This window comes from Hypanus sabinus, chromosome X1, assembly GCF_030144855.1.
Source record: "Hypanus sabinus isolate sHypSab1 chromosome X1, sHypSab1.hap1, whole genome shotgun sequence".
NCBI classification, from domain to species: Eukaryota; Metazoa; Chordata; class Chondrichthyes; order Myliobatiformes; family Dasyatidae; genus Hypanus; species Hypanus sabinus.
Genome location: NC_082738.1, coordinates 6355793 through 6375974, shown reverse-complemented (window position 1 = coordinate 6375974; position 20182 = coordinate 6355793). Strand labels below are relative to the sequence as shown.

Genomic DNA, 20182 nt, shown 5'->3' with positions numbered 1-20182 from the left:
CATTTATGCCTTTAAAGTCAGGTAGAGGTAGAGGTCTAATGTATTTTAATGAATTATTTATAATAATTATTATAGTGTAATGCAGAAGTGACATCACAAACTTGGAGCAAACACAAAAGCAAATGTGGGCCTTTTGTGCCTGCTCCAGCTTTCAATATGATCAATATTGTGCCTTAGCATCACCTTCCTGCACTGACCTTGTACCCCTTAATTGTTTAAGTATCCAAACAGCTATCGATCTGTATCTTGAATCTACCAATGTCCTCTTAGGTAATGACATAAAGTGCTAAAGTACCTTGAAATTTTAACTGGTTTATCTTTGAATTGTATGCACATGTGAAAACCTAGCTTGAAAATTTGCAGAGGACTCACATATTTACTTAGTAATGCATCTATTTAGTAATTTTTGTTCTATTACTCCATATAACAAATATTCCAGCTGTTATCCAGTATAGTCCTGCATATTGTCATATCAATTAATACTCACTTGGGAGACTTAAAAACTTTGAATGATGTACTATTTACATTAAACAACCTTTGTTTCTAAAATTGCACAACTGGATATACTCTTTCCTCATCTGCTGTTATGCTTCAAGACTGCATAAACATTCATTCACATATTTTAGATTAGCTCACAAAAGATGAAGTTCTTTTACAATAACATTTGACAATTTTAGATACATATTTTGGGAAAAGATGACATGTATTATTCACAAGTTTTTTTTTTCTGAACTCATCTCTATTAGCATCATAAATGGTCAGATGGCAGTGCCCCTGTACAGTTGCCGGTGGTGTCTCAGTGCCAAATAGCTAGAGGTACCAAGCTTGGTGGTATATGTCTTTAGCATCTACCCACAATCTAGGTATTAGCTGAAGGCCAGTAATGCACTTCCTCTGCTGATGAGCTGCATGTCACTGTGAAGCTCTGGATAGTGCAGTGGAGGACATCTGTCATTTATCTCCATGCAGTGCAGCACAAAATTAGGCTGTTAATTAGCACATCTTTTGCTATGGTATGTCACATGCCTCAAAACAGCTTTAGAAAAAATGAATTGCAAATCTTTGAGGTATGGAAACATAAAGCTTATAATTCTTTAGCCGTTCTTTTACCAGTAGTTCAAACTTACTCTATGAACTTTAAATGGCACAATTTGTATGATATCAGAATCAGGTTCTTAGGCCTGCCAGATCTGTTCTAGTACTCAAATGCTCGTTCACACAATTCCTATTTTATTCTCCTCACATCAGTCCCTTCTGGATTCTACTGCTTACTCTAGAGGCAAGTCTCGCTCAGCATAAAGTCATTGACCTTGGTGTATATATCTGTAACCCACCACTGCTTCAAAAATTTCTAGTGTCCTGGTCCAACTTACTCACATTCACCAGAGATCTCTCTCGCCTCTATGACACCAGAACAGCTTGAGAGTCCTTCACAGTTTAGAATCATATCAATAAAGCAGGGAAACAGGCCATTCAGCTTACAATGTCCATATCTTTCAGTGGGCACCCAAACAAAATAATTTTATTTCCTGCCTTCTCTGCGAAGACTGTTCTGAATGAGAACAATATTATAGAAAGGATTTAGTCAGGTTTTAGAGCAAACCACAGCATGGAGACAGCCCTGACCAAAATCATCAGCAACTTTAGGCTCAGCACTGAAGCAAACAGAGCCTCAGTTCTAATTAATCTAGATCTAAGTGCTGCCTTTGACACAACTGATTATAACATTCTGCTAGATCGCCTTGAGAACTGGGTTGGCCTCTCTGGCAGTGCCTTTAATTGGTTTTATTCATATATCTTAGTGAATTTTTTTTTTGTCTGTATTGGAGACCAATTTTCTAAAAGATATGATGCATCTTTTGGTATTGCTCAGGGAAGCTGTCTTGGTCTCCTATTCTTCTCTTTATACATGCTTCCCTTAGGAGATATAATTAGAGAGCATAAACCTGATTTCTACAGTTATGCAGATGACACACAACTGTATATCTCAGTTGAGCATGATGGTGATTACACCCCATCTTCTCTGACTTCTAGTATGGCTGCAATAAACAAATGGATGAACAATAATTTTCTAAAACTAAATGAAGGTAATACTGAAATAGTTTGGGTGGTCCCAAAGCCAAAGGAGATAAACTTGTCACTGTTTTTATCACATAATAATACTGAGAAACTAATTCACACCTTTATAGTAAATAGACTAGATTTCTGCAATGCCCTTTTTACCGATTTTCCAAAGCAATTGATTGACAAACTTCAACTCATTCAGAATGCTATTGCTAGACTTTCAGAGGTAATATAATTTGTGGGACTCTGATTCTAAAACCGGATCAGGATTGTATTTATAGTAGGGTATGGTGTCTTTTATGAGTTTGTATTTTAAAGCGAGATTTTGGTGAATGATGTTTGTCCCTTGATTGTGTTTGTGTAAATAATCAAATTGAGTTGAACTGTTGCAGGATCCCGTAATGTGTTGGATAGTTTCTGGTTTCTCTTGGCATTTCCTGCTTTTATGATTTTCAATCTGTTGGTCTTTTTTTCTGTATTTTTGATATTTTTTTGTTTTAACCACCTGGTCCTGTATTGCCACAAGAAATCCTTTTGTTTTTGTGAAGAGGTCTCCAACTCTGAGCCTGGTGTTCGACGCTTCCTTGCTAACATCTAGTCTGCTCAGATCATGGAGATGGAGTCTTCCATGGAGGGTCACGCTCTTCCATTCGTTAACCTTTTCTTCAGTAGTGATAATTTCTTCACTTTTCTGGGTTGTGCTTTTGTTTAAGTTTAGTGGTGCATACTTCTTATCAGAATTGCCTATGCTTGCATGGAATGTTGAATCCTGTTTTCGATGACAAAAGTATGTCCTTAGAAGTTTTATCCGATTGTTGTGTATTTTTTTTTAAATATCTGTTATTCCTCTTCCTCTTTCTGTCCTTGGTAGTGTTAATCTAAGTGTGTTTGAATGTAGAGTACATGCTGAGATACATACTAGGATGCAGTGGGACACATCATCAGTGTTTCGAGTCTTTCAACAACAGCCACTTTCACCCAGGTGACCCAGCCAGGGTTAATGAGCCCGGCTTTAGTCCCACCAGCATTGGCTCATGGGTCACACCTCTTAATCCATAGCTATCTGGAGGCTCACTCAGTAGACTCTGTGACAGTCCTGGTGGCTCTTTTCTTTACAGCCCTGTAATGCCAAGGAGAGAGAGTAGGTTCTACAGAGCGTGCTTCCAGCAAAACCTCTACATGCCACCTCGATATGCACATCATGCACTTCACCTGTTTCTGGCACTGCTCTACCAGCTCCAAGTATTTGGCTTTCTTATGCTCAAACGGCTCCTCAATCCGGTCTTCCCAAGGCACTGTCAGTTTTAACATGATCACATGCTTCATGGTTTCTGACAGAATGACCAGGTCTGGAGTCAATGATGATGATGCAATGAATGCCAGTCAGATGGCATGATGAGCAAGCCTGCTGGTGATCTCCTCTATGTGGTTGGTCTCCAACTTTGACAAAGGTTATGGGCTTTCTGGATTGACAGAGGTGCTAACTGATTTTAATGGCTGAGGATATATTTCCTAAAATTTGCTATTTCAGTTGTTATTTTCTTTGTAAATTTTCCAGATCGGCTTCAGACCAAGATATTATGCCAAAAGAATATGTTAATATGGGTATAGTGCAAGTGTTTATTGCCTTCATTATATTTTTACTATTGAGCTCTGTTTGGCAGATTTTCTTAAGCCTTTAAGTAAATTCCATCGAATATTTTCTCTTTATTGCACTATGATCTAATTTCTTTGCTTGCTGATATTCCTGATACTTACGTTTCATATTCATCAGTTGTATTGCATTATTATTATTATTATTATTATTATAGTTTGTAAGCGTTACCTGCACATTTTTATACTCTTTGTGGGCCTCACAGATCTTTAGTTCTCTAGACCTGGAACCTGTCTTTTTTTCCCTTTTTCTTTAACTCTCAATATCCCTCATATCCAGAATCTTATTTTGCTTGAACAAAACACAATTATTCTACATCCATCAGTCTAATTCCTTCATTTGTTTGCTTCAATGCTATCACATTGATTTCTTGATTCCAGTTAAGGGCTGTAGTCACAAAGGCATATAAAGGTCCAAGCCCATCTCTTTGTTGGCTACATGAAATATTTCTTTTTTAAATGTTGTCATGTCCCATTCCTCTCTTCTTCTGGAATACTAATGACTGTAATGGTTCTGCTTCATAATCCTTAACCAAACCAAAAAGTTTTATCACTGCTTGTTTTACCCTGTTCTAGTCCTCATGTGATCTCAGACTCTCTTCCTCAATTTTCCACCTCCATTTCAGGTGTAATTGGCAACCATTATCCACCAGAAGCTGTGGACTCAGGCAGCTACCATGAGCACAATGCCTCCCACTAGGATAATTTCCTTAGGCTAAATTCTTTTCTCTCCTACATTTCTAAATTAATTATTGAAAGTACAGCAAGGTACTTCAAGCTAGCATTCTGGCTAATATTTATCTCTGTACATTTTCTCTGCAACGTAAGATTATTTGAGCACTTTAGGTCTTTTTCAGCTCAATTACCACTTAGCAGTAGCACTAGCATCCCTTTGGTCAGAAGGTTGTTGCTCAGATATTATTGCAGAGAGGAAAAGCAGTCTTCAGTTTGAAACTGGACTATACTGCAATGTGGTAAGTGGCACCTCCTGCACATTAAACTCTGACTAATCTTCTCTCAAGGTTGGAAAGGATACCACAACACCACTCTTGAGAGGAGCAAGGATGTTTTTGTTCATGTCATATTTAATAATCATCTCTCAATTATCATTAAAAATTAGACTGGAAGTGCCCTAGTGGTCAGATAGTGGCCTCCAAGCATTTACAATTTATTTTTATGACCTAGAGAAGTGTTAAGTACCCAAGTTTGTCAATGACATGAAAAGTGTTGGAAGGATATATTGCAAAGAGGAGTCTGCAACAGGCATGACAGGGAAGATGTTGAGATATTTTCACTAGTGTGAGAATCTTGAACTCGATGACACAGTTTCATGATTTGGGACATTTAGTTAGAACTGAAGAGCATCAGAACTATTCTTCATATTTAAAGAGGAAGTAAATAAAAGGATATTGAGGGTGATATTGAACTGAAAGAGAAGAAGAGATGAGGCCTGGGGCAGATCAGCCATGATCATTCTGAATGGTGGGGTAAATCAGAGGCACTGAGAGGCAAACTCTTGTTCATCTTTTATGTTTTTAGATCGCTGTTTGTATGAGCCTGCTGTGTATAAATCCTCCATTAATCAAAGGCAACCTCATATCTCTTTTTGTTTTATACAACATTGTTATGACATGCACCTATCTGCACCAGCTTTTGAGGTTTAGACGCTCTAACTTCCCAGAGTATGGATAGCTGGCGTAGCCCTTTAAAGATTCAAGACAGTCCCGCTAATTGGCAATCATTCTTTAGTCACCAACGATAGAACATCTAAGGAGCACCTGAACTGGGGTTCAGTGCTTGTGAATGGGGTCCTGTTTCTGCTTGGCTGGAGGTTGGAGGAGTGGCAGTCAGTGACTCTGGTTGTAAATGGTGTGGGGATGTGGGAATAGGTTCAGGTAGGGGGATGGATCTAGAAAAGGAGCAGCAAATGGAGGGTTTGGGTGAGTGCAAAGTGGAGGGAAGATGTTGGAATGAAGTTGAATCTAGATCTGGAAAACGGAAAGAGAAACATAATATTAGAATGATTACAAGTGATGGAGAGGAAGGGCGGGATATTTTGGAAAAAGGAAAGAATACATCAAAGTATTGTTTATATTTGACCTGGAACAGTCTTTTTCTATCAATCCCATTAAATTAACTGCACAGTTGAAATCTGCTAGAGGGAATATAGATTGTGCTCATACTTTAAGAGGAGGTAAAGTGTAAATTGTTTGTAACGATAAGAAACAATGTGAGAAGGCATTACTTTTGAAGACTTTATTTGGCAAAAAGATAGTATGTTGCGCAATGAAAGTAGGGGTATTAGGTGCGTTATAACAGGTGTTCCAGTGGAAATTGCAATAGGAGAGGTTAAGCCTCATTTATTGGGATGCAAGTTTAAGAAGGGAAAGAGATGGCAACTAGTTAGATATGGGGAAAGGATAGATAGTTTATCTGTGTTGATGTATTTTGATGAAGTGAAGCTCCCTGGTAAAGTTAGTTAGGGCTATGTTAGTTATAATGTATGAGCCTATATTCCACCCCCACTTAGATGTTACAAATGTCAGAGGGCTGGGCGTGTTGCGGCAGTATGTCGTGGGAAACTAAGGTGTAGTAAGCGTGGTGGGGAACATGAGTGTGAACATTGTGAAGGGGTAAAGTTTAATTGTTGCAATTGCGGAGGAGAACATAGTGCAGTTTACAGAGGATGTGAAGTGCTTAAGAAGGCAGCTGAAGTTCAACAGGATAAAGTACAGTTAGGTGTGTCTTATGCAGAGGCCTTGCAAAAAGTTAAACCTAATGTTGATAAAGTACTACCAATCAGAGAACAGAATGTGAAGTCAGAGGCTGTATGTCGGCATCATATTTCTCTTACTAAAGATACTTTACTAGTTGATAAAATGAAATTTGTTATTTTTATAACAGATGTGGTGAATTGTACTGCTCAGACATCTAATCGTACTGAAAAAAATTCAAATTATTGTGACTCTGGGGTCTGCCAAAGCACCCCTGCTACCGACTCAGAAATCATCCTCGAAGGAAGGTTCATGGGTAATTGCAGTACCCAAGCTGGTAGAAGTCCCTTCCACCTATAAGGACTTGGAAGAGGTCTTCAGTAAGGGAAAGGCCTCGATTCTTCCACTGCACCGACCCTACGTCTGTACAAAAGATATACTGCCAGGCACGTCCTCCGTGGGGTTGATTATACGTGTTTGCAGTCCTGGACAGAAGCACTATGGAGTATATTAAGGCAGCTCTTGCCCTGGGATTCATTCAGCCCTCCACCTCTCCAACCAGCACCAGCTTCTTCTTTGTACAGAAGGATGGGAACCTTGCATTGATTATAGAGGGCTGAATTGCATAACGTTAAAGAATCATTGCCCTCTTCCACTCATGAACACTGCTTTTGAGATTCTCCAAGAGGCAAGAGTATTCTTGAAGCTGGACTTGTGGTGTGCATACAACCTAGTGTGCATAAAGGAGGCTGAGGAGTGGAAGGCGGCATTCAACACAGAGAATTGAGGATCTGTTCATGACCTTTGTCCTTTTAAACATGCCAGCAATTTTCCAGGTCTTTATAAATGACATGCTCTGGGATGCTCTCCATAAGTACGCCTTCATCTACTTGGATGACATCCTAATCTTCTCGAAGTCCATGGAGGAGTGTATCACCCTCGTCAGAGGTATCCTAAAGAGGCTTCTTGATCATGAACGTTCTGTCAAGCTGGAGAAGCCTGAATTCATGTAAATACTATTTCTTTTTTGGGCTTCATCACTGCTAATGGCAGTCTCAAGATGGACCCTAGTAAGATACAGGCAGTCAGAGATTGGCCACCACCATCCAGTGTGAAGCAGGTCCAACGATTCCTGGGATTTGCCAACTTTTATCGAAAGTTTATTCAAAACTTCAACTCGGTGGCATCCCCGTTGATGGCACTAACCAAGAGACACATGAGCCCTTTTACCGAGGTGGAGGTTGTTTTCACAGAGCTCAAACAGCAGTTCATGATGGCTCCTATTTTGGTCATACCTAACCCAGACCTTCCCTTCACTGTGGAAGAGAACACCTTGGATGTCAGAGTGGGTGCAGTGTTGTCTCAATAGACACCTCAGATAATAAACTGCACCTGTGTGTGTTCTTTTCCAGGTAATTATCCCCAGCAGAGGTGAATTACAACATTGGGAATAGAGAACTGCTCATGGTCAAGTCAGCTCTGGAGGAATGGTGTCACTGGCCAAGGTTATAGTGCCAATTCATTGGGGGCCTCAAAACACTTGTTCGCCAGACCCAAGCAAAAGGAGAGATTCCTCAGTACAGCCCTCTGGGTCAGCTGTTCATTCCTAGTCCCATCCAGCTCAGGTTCTTCAGTGGGGACATACTTTGAGATTGCCATCTCACCCAGGGATTTCCTGGACCCTCGAGTTCATTAAGAGAAGATATTGGTGGCCTGGAATGGCAAGGGAGGTCTGTCAATACGTTGTGGCATATGAGGTATGCATCTGGAACAAGGAGCCCACACCCAAGCTCAAGGACTCCTTGACCCTCTGGCTGTTGTGGAAAGACCATGGGCTCACATCTCCATAGATTTTGTCATGAGTCTTGTTCCTTCCAAGGGGAAGACTATTACAGTAATTGTGATCATTTTTTGAAGGCCTGCAAATTCATTGCCTTGGAAAGACTTCCATCTGTGATGGAGATGACCGAGATTGTCCTGCAGCAGGTCTTCACTATCCATGGTTTCTGGTGGACCTTGTGTTGGATTGTGGTCTGCAATTTATATCACATTTATGGAGTGCATCATGCAAAACGATTGGGGCAACAGTGAGTCTTCCCTCTGGGTTTCACCTGCAGTCCAACAGAATGTACCAGAAGATGCCTGGCCTCCGAAGTTCAGAACGAGTGGAGCAACCAGTTGATGTGGGCAGAGGTCACTCACAACACATTATGGCATTTGGCACAAGGGATGTCTCCTTTCAAATGCCAATGTGGGTATTCTCTGCCACTCTTCCCTGAACACGGGGCAGAGGTTGGGGTTCTGTGGCTGAAGATCTCGTCTAATGCCGCAAGGAGAGATGGACTAGGGCAAGGGAGATTTTGTTAGCTTCTACCAGGAAAGCTGAAGTAAAGGGTAACTCCAGCTGTATAGGACCCTGGTCAGACCCCACTTGGAGTACTGTGCTCAATTCTGGTCGCCTCACTACAGGAAGGATGTGGAAACCATAGAAAGGGTGCAGAAGAGATTTACAGGGATGTTGCCTGGATTGGGGAGCGTGCCTTATGAAAACAGATTGAGTGAACTCGACCTTTTCTCTCTGCAGCAACGGAGGATGAGGGGTCACCTGATAGAGGTGTTTAAGATGACAAGAGGCATTGATCTTGTGGATAGTCAGAGGCTTCTTCCCAGGGCTGAAATGGCTGCCACAAGAGGCACAAGTTTAAGGTGCTTGGAAGAAGATACAGAGGAGATATCAGAGGTAAGTTTTTTATGCAGAGAGTGGTGACTACATGGAATGGGCTGCCGGCAACGGTGGTAGAGGCGGATACGATAGGATCTTCTTAGCTAGGTACATGGAGCTTAGAAAAATAGAGGGCTATGGGTAACCCTAGTATATCTAAGGTAGGGACATGTTCGGCACAACTTTGTGGGCTGAAGCCCTGTATTGTGCTGTAGGTTTTCTATGTTCTATGCAAGAGAAGACAGGGATCAGTTTTGCAGCCTGGGCAACAGGTCTGGCTGTCAACTCAGGATTTGCCTCTCCAAGTGGTGCCCAAGTTCATTGGACCCTTCAAAGTTCTCAGGGAAGTAAACCCGGTGGCCCACATCTTGCAGCTCCTCAAGACCCTCAAGGCCAATCCCACTTTCCATGTTTCTAAGTTAAAGCCTGTGAATGCCAGCCCATTAGCCCTACCACCATCAGCCCTGCCGCCACCCAGTTTTAATGATAGGAAGCAGGTTTTCTGCATGAGAAGAATTGTGGACTTGCATACTGTTCCAGATGTTCAGCAATATCTCATGGACTGGGAAGGATTTGCACTAGAGGAGAAATGACTGGCACCTGAAAGAGACAACTTGGATCTGGCTCTCATCCATGACTACAATTATCGTCTTTCCAGGCAGCCAGGGCCATCAGTTAGCCATAGGGGAGGGGGTCCTGTTATGACATGCACCCAGCCATGCCACCTTCTGAGGTTTAGATGCTCTAACTCCCAGGAGTATGGATAGCTGGGGTGGCCACTTTAAATATTCAGGACAGCTCGCTTTAGCATAATCATGCCCTATTTTTGTCCAAATAAAATAGCCAAATTAGCACTATTTAAATATAGAATTTGACATTCCAGTAGGTTGAGTTATTTTGAAGTTAGATCAAAATGTAATCTTTAAAAAGACTACAGTATTTGACATACCGTATTGAGATCTAAACAGTACACAAGTTTTAAAAATTACCCTGCTCCTTCTTGTAAGGGAAAACATAGCAGCCCATCTGTTATCAATGTGAATATTTTTAATTGTGGTATACAAGGCATTATTGAACAGTATCTGACTATCTGAAAATCTAGTTTCCATTTTCAAATGTAACTTCAAGGATTTTGAATATTGTTTCTCTGTTCAAAAGGATATCAGTGCTCAGGAAAGAATATTTCTACTATTTTGAGAATTAACAGTGACAAATTCTATGGCTACATTGACTATAGTGTTGCTATGCTAAGGATGTGCTGTTTTTTGAAATCCATAAAAAGGCTTTGAAATAGAAACAAAAGCTGAAACATCTTTAACCCTACATTCTCAAAAAGTTACTTATCCCCAATATCTTTAGATACTGTACCATTGATCAATTAGATCCATAATCACACACAAATGTGATTTTATATAACAGTCAGTGGAATAAATGAAACAAATAGTTTATTCAAATATCAAGGGGGAAATGAAATAATTGCTGGATTTGGACTGACTCGATTGCATTACAATGAAACAGCATTGGCTCAGTGGGCTGTCTCTGTGCTGTAATAATTCGATAGTTACTGATTAGTTTGAATGGTAAAATCCATGACAACCTGCTGTGCCAACAAATCATATACTTACCTTCCGTACGTGGCTGGAAAAGAGTGCGTTCATGTATTTGTCCTTTCGCTTCAATTCATTAGCTCTTGCAGAGAAGGCAGGTGTCATCTGTGGATTATCCTGTTTTTGAAGAGTAATGAAGAGTTGATGAGCAATCTTTTTAATCTCACCACAAAAGCACTATTGATGAACTATTATTTTGCTTCAACCAAGAGAAGACTTGAAAAGAAAACAGAAAACATCTGAAGAAAACACTTGTCAGGTCAGGCACGAACTGTCAGACTTGAAGTGTTAACTCTTTCCTTCCATTGACACTGCTTGATCCACTGAGTATTTCTGGCATTTTCAGTTTTTGTTTCAGAATTCTAATTTTGTACACCATTTTTATTTTCAATAAAATGAACTACCTTGCATTTTTTCAATTATAACAATATTTTTCAAAACTATAAAACTTATTGTATGGCAAAGATATGTTCTTTATATAAAATTATAATGCAACACTGAAGGAATAGCTCCCATCATTAAATGATATATGGTAACAACTTTCATTTTAAGTGTAAAAATTACCAGCTTCTGAATTACACACTAATCAAAACTTCTAAATGTTATCTGAAAGAAGAAATTGAAGTACAAATATTACATCTAGTCATATTGTAATCAGCAAATTAACTATTTTAATTTATAGCTCATAAACACAAGCGATTCTGCAGATGCTGGAAATCTTGACCAACACACACAAAATGCAAGAGGAACTAAGCATGTCAAGCAGCATCAATTGAGGGGAATAAACAGTTGATGTTTCCAGCAAAGTGCTTTAAATAGGACTGGAAAGGAAGGAGGTAGGAACCAGAATAGAAGGCTGGTTGGTGGGGGGAGGGGGGGGGAGCATGAAAGCCAGCGTTTGATGGTTCTGAGTCCGTATTCACTGGAATTCAGAAGAATGAGGGGTGATCACATTGAAACCTATCGAATGGTGGAAGGCCTTGATAGAGTGGATGTGAAGCATCTAAGGCCAGAGGACATCGCCTCAGAGTAGAGAGGCGTCCTTTTGGAATGGAGATGGGGAGGAATTTCTTGAGCCAGAGTGTGGTGAATCTGTGGAATTCTTTGCCACAGGCAGCTGTGGAAGCCAAGTCATTATGTATATTTAAGGCAGAGATTGATTGATTCTTGATCGATCAGGGCGTGAAGGGATATGGGGAGAAGGCATGAGATTTGGGTTTAAAGGAAAATTGGATCAGCCATGATGAAATGGCAGAGCAGACTGAAAGGGCCAAATGACCCATTTCTGAGGGGAAACTTCTACGCTCAAAGGGTTATGAGAGTGTGGAATGAGCTGCCAAGACAAGTGGTACATGTCAGCTTGATTTCAACTTTTAAGAGAAATTTGGATAGGTACATGGATGACCTACCAGCGCAGGTCAGTGGTACTAGGCAGTTGAAATGGTTTGGCATGAACTAGATTGGCCAAAGTGCTTGTTTCTGTGCTGTAATTTTCTATGACTTTGACTCTATATAAAAAAAAGATGAGAGTGAGTAGGAAGGAGATGACATACAAAACTGGGAGGTGATACGTGGAACAGGTAAAAGGCTGAAGAAGAAGGAATCTAATAAGAGTGAACAGTAGACCATGAAAGAAAGGGAAGGAGTGGCATCAGAGGGAAGAGAGGAGCAGGTGAGGAGAAGAGAAGGGGTGAGAGTGGGAACCAGAATGGGGAATGGACAAAGAGAGAAGGGTGCATTAGGAGATTTTACTAGAAGTTAGCGAAATTGATGTTCATGGTATAAGGTTGAAGGTTACCCAGATGGGATAGGAAGTTTGGGGGTAAGTGTAGTACTTGTCACACTTGCAAGGACCGGTGGCTAGAAAGAGCTTAGTTGGAAGGAATGAGTGCATAAGGGAGTCATGTAGAGGGCAATCCCTAAGGAAAACAGAAAGTGAGGGTGAGGAAAAGATGTGCTTAGTATCCCATCTGATACTTAGGGATAGGATCTTGTTTGACATTGATGACTGAATTGGTACTGCTTCCTGCTTCTATGATGAGCTTGTCAATTTCATCGACTTTGCCTCCAACTTCCACCATGCCCTCAAATTTATTTGTTCCATCTCTGACTCCTCCCTCCCCTTGCCTGATCTCTCTGCCTCCATCTCTGGAGACAGACTATCTATTCACATCTTTTACAAACCTACTGGCTCTCACAATTATCTTGACGATACCTCTTCCCATCCTGTCACTTGTAAAAATGATATTCTCTTCTCTCAGTTCCTTTGTCTCCTTTGCATCTGTTCTCAGGATTAAGCTTTCCATTCCAAAACATCTGAGATGTTCTACTTTTTCCCTTCCACCACCATCAACGTTGCCCTCACCTGCATCACCTCCATTTCCCACTCATCTGCTCTCATCCCTTCCTCCCACTGTGGTAAAACAGATAGTGTTCCACTTGTCCTTATCTACCACCCAACCAGCCTCCATATCCAGCATATCATAACTTCTGCCACCTCCAACAGGATCCTACCACTAAGCACATTTTTCCCTCCCCGCACTCTCCACTTTCCGTAAGGATTGCTCCCTTGCCCACTTGTTCCTCCCCACTAATCTCGCTCCTGGAACTTATCTCTGCAAGTGTAACAGGTGCTACACCTGCCACTACATCTTGATTCACTCACCACCATTCAGGTCCCCAAACAGTCTTTCCAAGTGAGACAACACTTCACCTGTGAGCAGTCGGGGTTATCTGGTATAGCCTCCTCGATATCAGTGAACAACAACACAGAGGAGTCTGAAGATTGGGAATTACTTCATCAAGCACCTTTGTCCATTGTAAAAGGCAGCACTGCTGGTAGCCACCCACTTCCTATTCCCATTCCAACAGTTCTGTCCATGGCCTCTCTGTTGCCACAATGAGGCCAAACTCAGGTTAGAAGAGAAACACCTCATTTTCTGCCTGGGCAGCCTCCAATCTGATGGTGTCAACAACCAATTTCTCTAACTTCAGGTAATTTTTTTCCCACCTCCCTTTCTCTCTTTATCCATTCTCCATTCTGGTTCCCACCCCTCACCTGTCCATCTCCTCCTCCTTCCCTTTGTTCCACGGTCCACTGTAATCTCTTTTTAGATTCCTTCTTCTTCAGCCTTTTACCTCTTCCACCTATCACCTCCCAGCTTCTTATTTCATCCCCTCCTCCACCCAACTACCTTCGCCCTCATATGGTCTCACTTATCACCTGCTAGCTTGTATTCCTTCCCCTTCCACCACTTCTTATTCTGGCTTTTGCCTCCTTCCTTTCCTGTCCTGATGAAGGCTCTCAGCATGAAATGTCCATTGTTTAAGCTGCCTGCCATGCTGAGTTCCTCCAGCATTTAGTGTGTGTTAATTTATAATTCATTTTCATACAATCTCAAAAGCAGCCTCTGAGATAGTATTGGGACCTGCATGTTGGAGAACACAATATGCCAACAACCATTCTTCAACTATGATATTTACAAGCAGTTTCAGCGTCACTGTTGCAGAGAGGCTACCTGCGGTCCATTTGAAGCTGTGATAATAACCTTCAGATGCTGGATCAATGTTGGATCCCAGTGTGTGCCAAAGGATTTGGCTACCACTACAGTATATTTGTGTCAATCATATCCATGCCTTTTGATATTGAACTCAAATTTTACACTGGGCTACCAAATGCAGCAAGCAATTTCTTAGTAGAGTGATAGTGATTGTTTTTTTGATGACCATTGGGCCTGTGATGCATTGATATGTTCTTAGAGTCAGTGGTGTAGTTGGCACAATGTGGGGTTCAAAGATATATTCATTGATTTAACCACCAGTATGGTCATTGAACTGTCTGTTACTCTGCATTTGAACCTGCCGAGCCTGACCTCTAGCACTAAATAAATGAATGACTACTTCCATTGCTTTTGTGCATGCCTTGTGGATTTACTGATTCTTTCTCAATAAAATTTTAAAGTGACCTGCCCATCAAATTTATTATTCTTTTACTGGTGTCAGTAGAAGGGGTGTATTAGTCCCTGATAGGAACTTTGTTAATGTCTCAGAACCAAGACCTTTGATCAGAACTGGGAAACAAATTAGTCAAGTTACAGAGATTTTGAGAATGTCTTGTATCTTTTCTTTTGGTCATCTGGTAACCTCTTTCTGTGACAGAGCTCAGATTAGCAAAGTATGCCCATTCAATCATATTCTCAACATATACTGGCATGTCAACCAAACCAAATGTCAAAAGGTTTCTCAGTTTTTCTACTGCTTTTCTTGCTGAGTCCACTAGTTTACATTGCTTCTCTTCTTTCTTTCTACAAAAATTAAACAGTTCACATCTTTCAGCATTAAATCTTATGTGCCACTTATCCACCCATCCAGCAAGCCTGTGTACTATTATTACTTTCTTCATAGCTCACTAAGTTTTGCGTTATTTAAAATCTAAAAATTGTATCCTGTACACTAAGTAGAAGGCATGCACAAGTCATTGGTGAGGCTGCATTGGAGTACTGTGTACAGTTATAGTTGTCTTATTATAGAAAAGATGTGGTTAAACTGGAAAGAGTGCAGTGAAGATTTACAACAATGTGGCAAGAACTAGAGGGCTTGAGTTATAGGGACTGGTTAGCCAGGCCAAGTCTTTATTCCTTGGAATACAATAGAAATGGTGACCTCTTGGAAGTGTTTAAAATTATGAGAGGCATACACTCAATAACCACTTTATTAGGTACACCTGTACATCTGCTTGCTAATGCAAATAGCAAATCAGCCAATTATGTGGCAGCAACTGAATGCACAAAAGCATTTAGATATGGTCAAGAGGTTCAGTTGTTATTCAGACCAAAAATCAGAATGGGGAAAATGTGATCTAAGTGACTTTGACCATGGAATGATTTTTGGTGCCAGACGGGGTGGCTTGTGTATCTCAGAAACTGCTGATCTCCTGAGATTTTCACGTACAGCTGTCTCAAGAAATTACAAAGAATGGTGTGAAAAACAAAAACAAAATCATCCAGTGACCATCAGTTCCATGAGTGAAAATGCCTTGTTAATGAGGAAAGTCAGAGGAGAATGGCCAGACTGGTTCAAGCTATCAAGAAGGCAACAGTAACTCAAATAGGAACGTGTCACAATAGTGGTGTGCAGAAGAGTATCTTCGACCACACAACATGTTGCACCTTGAAATGGATTGGCTACAGCAGCAGAAGAACATGAACATACAGAAACACATTCAGTGGCAACGTTATTAGGCACTCTTCTGTTCCCAATGAAGTTTCCACTGAGTGTAGATAAAGCGAATAGTTACAGTGTCCCTCCCTCTCTCCACCCTAAGTAGGGAGTCCAAAACTAAGGGGTATAGGTTTAGGGTGAGAGGGAAAAGATTTAGAAGGGATCTGAGGGGCTCATTGCTCCTCACACAGAGAGTGGTGAGTAAATGGAATGATCTGCCAGATTAAATGATTGAGGCAAGGTCAAAAGTATCATTTAAGAAACACTTGGATAGGGGTATATGTAGTGGTGGGGCATGGAGGGACATGGGCCAGGCACAGGAAATTGGGACTAGCTGGCTGAGCTTCATGGTTGGCATGGACTGGTTGGGCCGAAGGGCCTGTATCTGTGCTGATGAAGGACCTTGGCCAAAAACTCTACTGTTTACTCTTTTCCACAGATGCTGCCTAGCTAGCTGAATTCCCCCCAGCAGCTTGTGTGTATCACCTGGGTGTTTATCTATTTTATATTCAGCCTGACAGTCTATTAACTATTGTTCATGTATTTTTAGATCAGCCAGATTTTAATTAGATCATCATTTGCTGAGAATCTTTGTGCAACATAATGCAAAAAAATCATGTCAAGTTGCCATTTACTATGTCAGCCATGCCTCTTGCCTCCATAAATAGGCTTCTTATTTGACTTGATTGCCCTGTCCCTCTGCTTATCAGCCTCTTCCTGTTTAATACCTGCAGAATATTTCTTGATTCCCTTTTGTGTTTGCTGCCACTCTTTTTTGAAGGTCTTACATTGTCTCTCATTTCCTTTTTCACTTACTCTTAGAACTTCCTGTAATCATTCCAGTTTTAACAACCCTTAATCAGTCATATGGTCTCTTTTTACTGCTATATTATATTCTCACTGTTTCTGGTGATCCATGGAATTCGAGTTTTAATTTCACTACTTTTCTCTTTCATGAGAATGTTGCTACACTGAAGCTGAAATAGTTTGACTTTAATTGTGTCCCATTTTTCAAGTATAGTTTTGCCTGTCAAGCTTTGATTCTAATTTATTCTGGTCACATCTGTACTGAAATTGGACCATCTCCAGCTGAATTTCTTTACTTTTAAGTGGGTTATAAGTTTTTCCATAGATAATCTAAACCTTAGAATCAAGTTCAGATTCAGATGTATTTATCACACATACATCCAAACAGACAGTGAAATACCTTGCTTGCCTTAATAACTAGCATACCCAAGGGTGCTGGGGCAACTTGTAAGTGTTGCCAGACATTCTGGTGACAACATGGCACTCTCACAATGTTCCATAGAACAACACAAGCAGCAACAATAACAATAAAAAAGACAATAACAGCAAAGCAAGCCTCTTTCCCATCACTAATTCACTCACAGCAATTCACACACACACAGACAGGGCTCCAACTCCAGGACAGGTTTCCTCTGGGCTTCCAGTCTTTGTCCCCAGCTCCTCAGACTCACTCCAATTTGAGACTTCACCCCAAAGTGCTGATCATGGGCTTGACTTCCAGACTCACACAGACCTCTGATCCTAGTGAACTGGGCTCTGGTGACTCTTTTGAACTTTCGTAACTCCTTTTGGGCCTCTGCCTTTGACTTTGACTTTCGGCGTTGCCCTCCAGACTTCACAGGTTTGACCTTTGGGCCTCTACTTTCAGACCTGCATGGGCCCCCGAATCTGGTGACCTGGGGAGGGTCACCATTTCCAACCTGGGACTTACCACTATTGACCGAGAACTCACCATCTGTACAGACTACCAACTGAGGATTGGACTCTGACTTGGGTATTGCTGGTCCCCTCACCGATACAACTTCCAAGATAGCTGATGTTTGACTGGGGGATGCTTCAACCTGAATTCGTGCCCACTCTTCACTTACTACCCCTGACCTCCAAGTCTTCCTCATCCCAGTCCCTAAACCATAGGGTGAACCCTAATGCCCTGTGCTGTCTCCAAAAACATCCCTATGAACACAGCAAACAACTCTGTGCTTAAATCCAAAATAAAGATACTAAACCTTTTCTCCATTCCTATCATTGAGAAACAGAATCCACATGGTGATTCAGCTAGAAGCCCTTTGATTGCCAGAAGGAGGGAATTACAGAGGACTCTTTCTATGCAAAGCAGCAGGAGACCCTATTGCATCGGATTTGCCTCCTTTCTTTGTCATGATTAGTGTTTCTGAGGTCCTGTGGTCCTCAACTCATGTAAGTGAGATCAGGCTGTGAATTTATACCAGAAGGCCCTCTCTGTCAAGTTTTAGAATTTCAGTAGGGCCACCATCTGCTCCATAGGCACCGTTGATCATGATTGGTAATGGGCTAGTTCAGCCTCTTGTTCATTTGTGATAAGTCTAGATCAGATAGACTCTATCCTTGTGGGATAGGGTCAAGGACACCTACATGAAAGACAAATTTGCATTTAAGGAGTCGTTCAAAATTTCCCTCCATCAGGCACCGGCTGTCTTGCTGTCCTTGATAAGTTTTTCTCCCTTCATGGTTTTTAGTGGGGCAAGTCCTTGGGTGCTTGCACCATTGATGGCCTAGACCAGGAGTCGGCAACCTTTAGCACTGAAAGAGCCATATGGACCCGTTTCCCACAGAAAAGAAAACACTGGGAGCCACAAAACCCATTTGACATTTAAAATGAAATAACACTGCATACAACGGTTTTTTTGCCTTTATGCTATGTATAAACAAACTATAATGTGTTGCATTTATGAAATCGATGAACTCCTGCAGAGAAAACGAAATTACATTTCTGCATGCAACAAAAACATTTTGAACTCTGAAAAAAAGACGTTGGGTTGAAGGTTACTCCATAGTTAGCCTACCTTGGATCGAAAAATTAAAAGAAGTGTCAGGCATTGGCTGTGGTGACGTATATTCATAGCGATAAAAAACACGTTGTAGCGGTGTGCTACACGCAGCGCTAAAATAACGACACGGAGTCGGTAAACTGCAGTCAAAGATAACTTTCTTCGAACTAAACAGCCTTGCTTTTAAGCCTCCCTCAACCTGCCCCCCGTGGGCGCGGATGCTCCAAAAGACACGTACTCACAAAGCCCTGTAGGTTATCTCCCTTAGCCGGAACGCTGGCTAATTGTGAGCCGGTTCGGATGTGCCAGGAAATGGGTCACCACAACGTTTTATTTAGATTGTACAAGATCACCATAATCTTCAAATTTAGAATTACATTTCAAAAACTAACAAACTAACATAAAATACATTTTAATTAAATACTCGTGTGCTGTCTTTACGACAGTTATTTAGTTTATAATATTTTCACCTAGTAATTCATTCGATAGTATTTTCTAGTTAGAATTAGAAGTGTTTAAAGTATATTCATTGCATGTAAAATATATCGGCATGCGATGACGTCACATCCGGTTTCGCTGTGTCTTGTGGGAAAGTACCAGTTTGAAATTAACGCGAGGGTGGGGGCTCACCACGAGGCACACCTGAGCAGAAGTTGTTTTGCAGGCATGAGAAATCACAGTGAGAGCAACGCTGTAAGTTAATAGAAAATCGATATATTGAACTAAGATGTTAATGCCGATCCTGTTAGAAGTAACGACGGTCGATAATGTTTATGCTTTCGTTAGTTAAAGAGTTGCGGATAGTTTGCATTGAAGTGTATTTAAAGTAGTCAATGGAGCAGGTAAACTCTGCCTGTATACTGCACCTTAGTGTAATGTTGTTATAGTCACCTTTGCAAGTATTTACGATTGAAATGTGATATTAAGGAAGGAACAAATACTGTATCAATCTTGTATTGTTTTATCAACAGTTTTCACCATATGTTAATGTGAAGAGTGAACAGTAAATGGTTAATCTTACTGCGATCTGGTTCTTATTGACTGTGGTTTATCTCGACGTTTAATTCGGCGTTTTGTTACACGCGAAGGAGAACGTTACAACTCGTCATTTATTTTCCAAAGCCACAGGGAGCCACAGCACAGAGATGAAAGAGCCGCATGTGGCTCCGGAGCCGTGGGTTGCTGACCCCTGGCCTAGACAGTGATGAAGTTTTCATGCATCTTGTAGTTATCAGCTAGCTGCTAGATCTCCAGCACTTGACCAACTGATTTTTCTTTTAGTTGTGAGCTTTTTGTTAGACTTTACCATTCTGGTGCCAATAGATCTTTCTTAGCCAGAGGCCAAATGGAGGTTCCAGTCTAGGCATT

At 41.1% G+C, this 20182-nt stretch overlaps 1 protein-coding gene across 2 annotated transcripts in view; it reads right to left on the bottom strand.

Moving 5' to 3' along the window:
* The window catches only part of myo1d (myosin 1D), a 567195-nt gene that overhangs the window by 161377 nt on the left and 385636 nt on the right, over positions 1–20182 (bottom strand). For both annotated transcript variants that reach the window (XM_059955714.1, XM_059955715.1), the window contains exon 19: positions 10779–10877. In XM_059955714.1, the coding sequence (XP_059811697.1) occupies positions 10779–10877 (99 nt within the window). The remainder of the gene's footprint in view (positions 1–10778; positions 10878–20182) is intronic.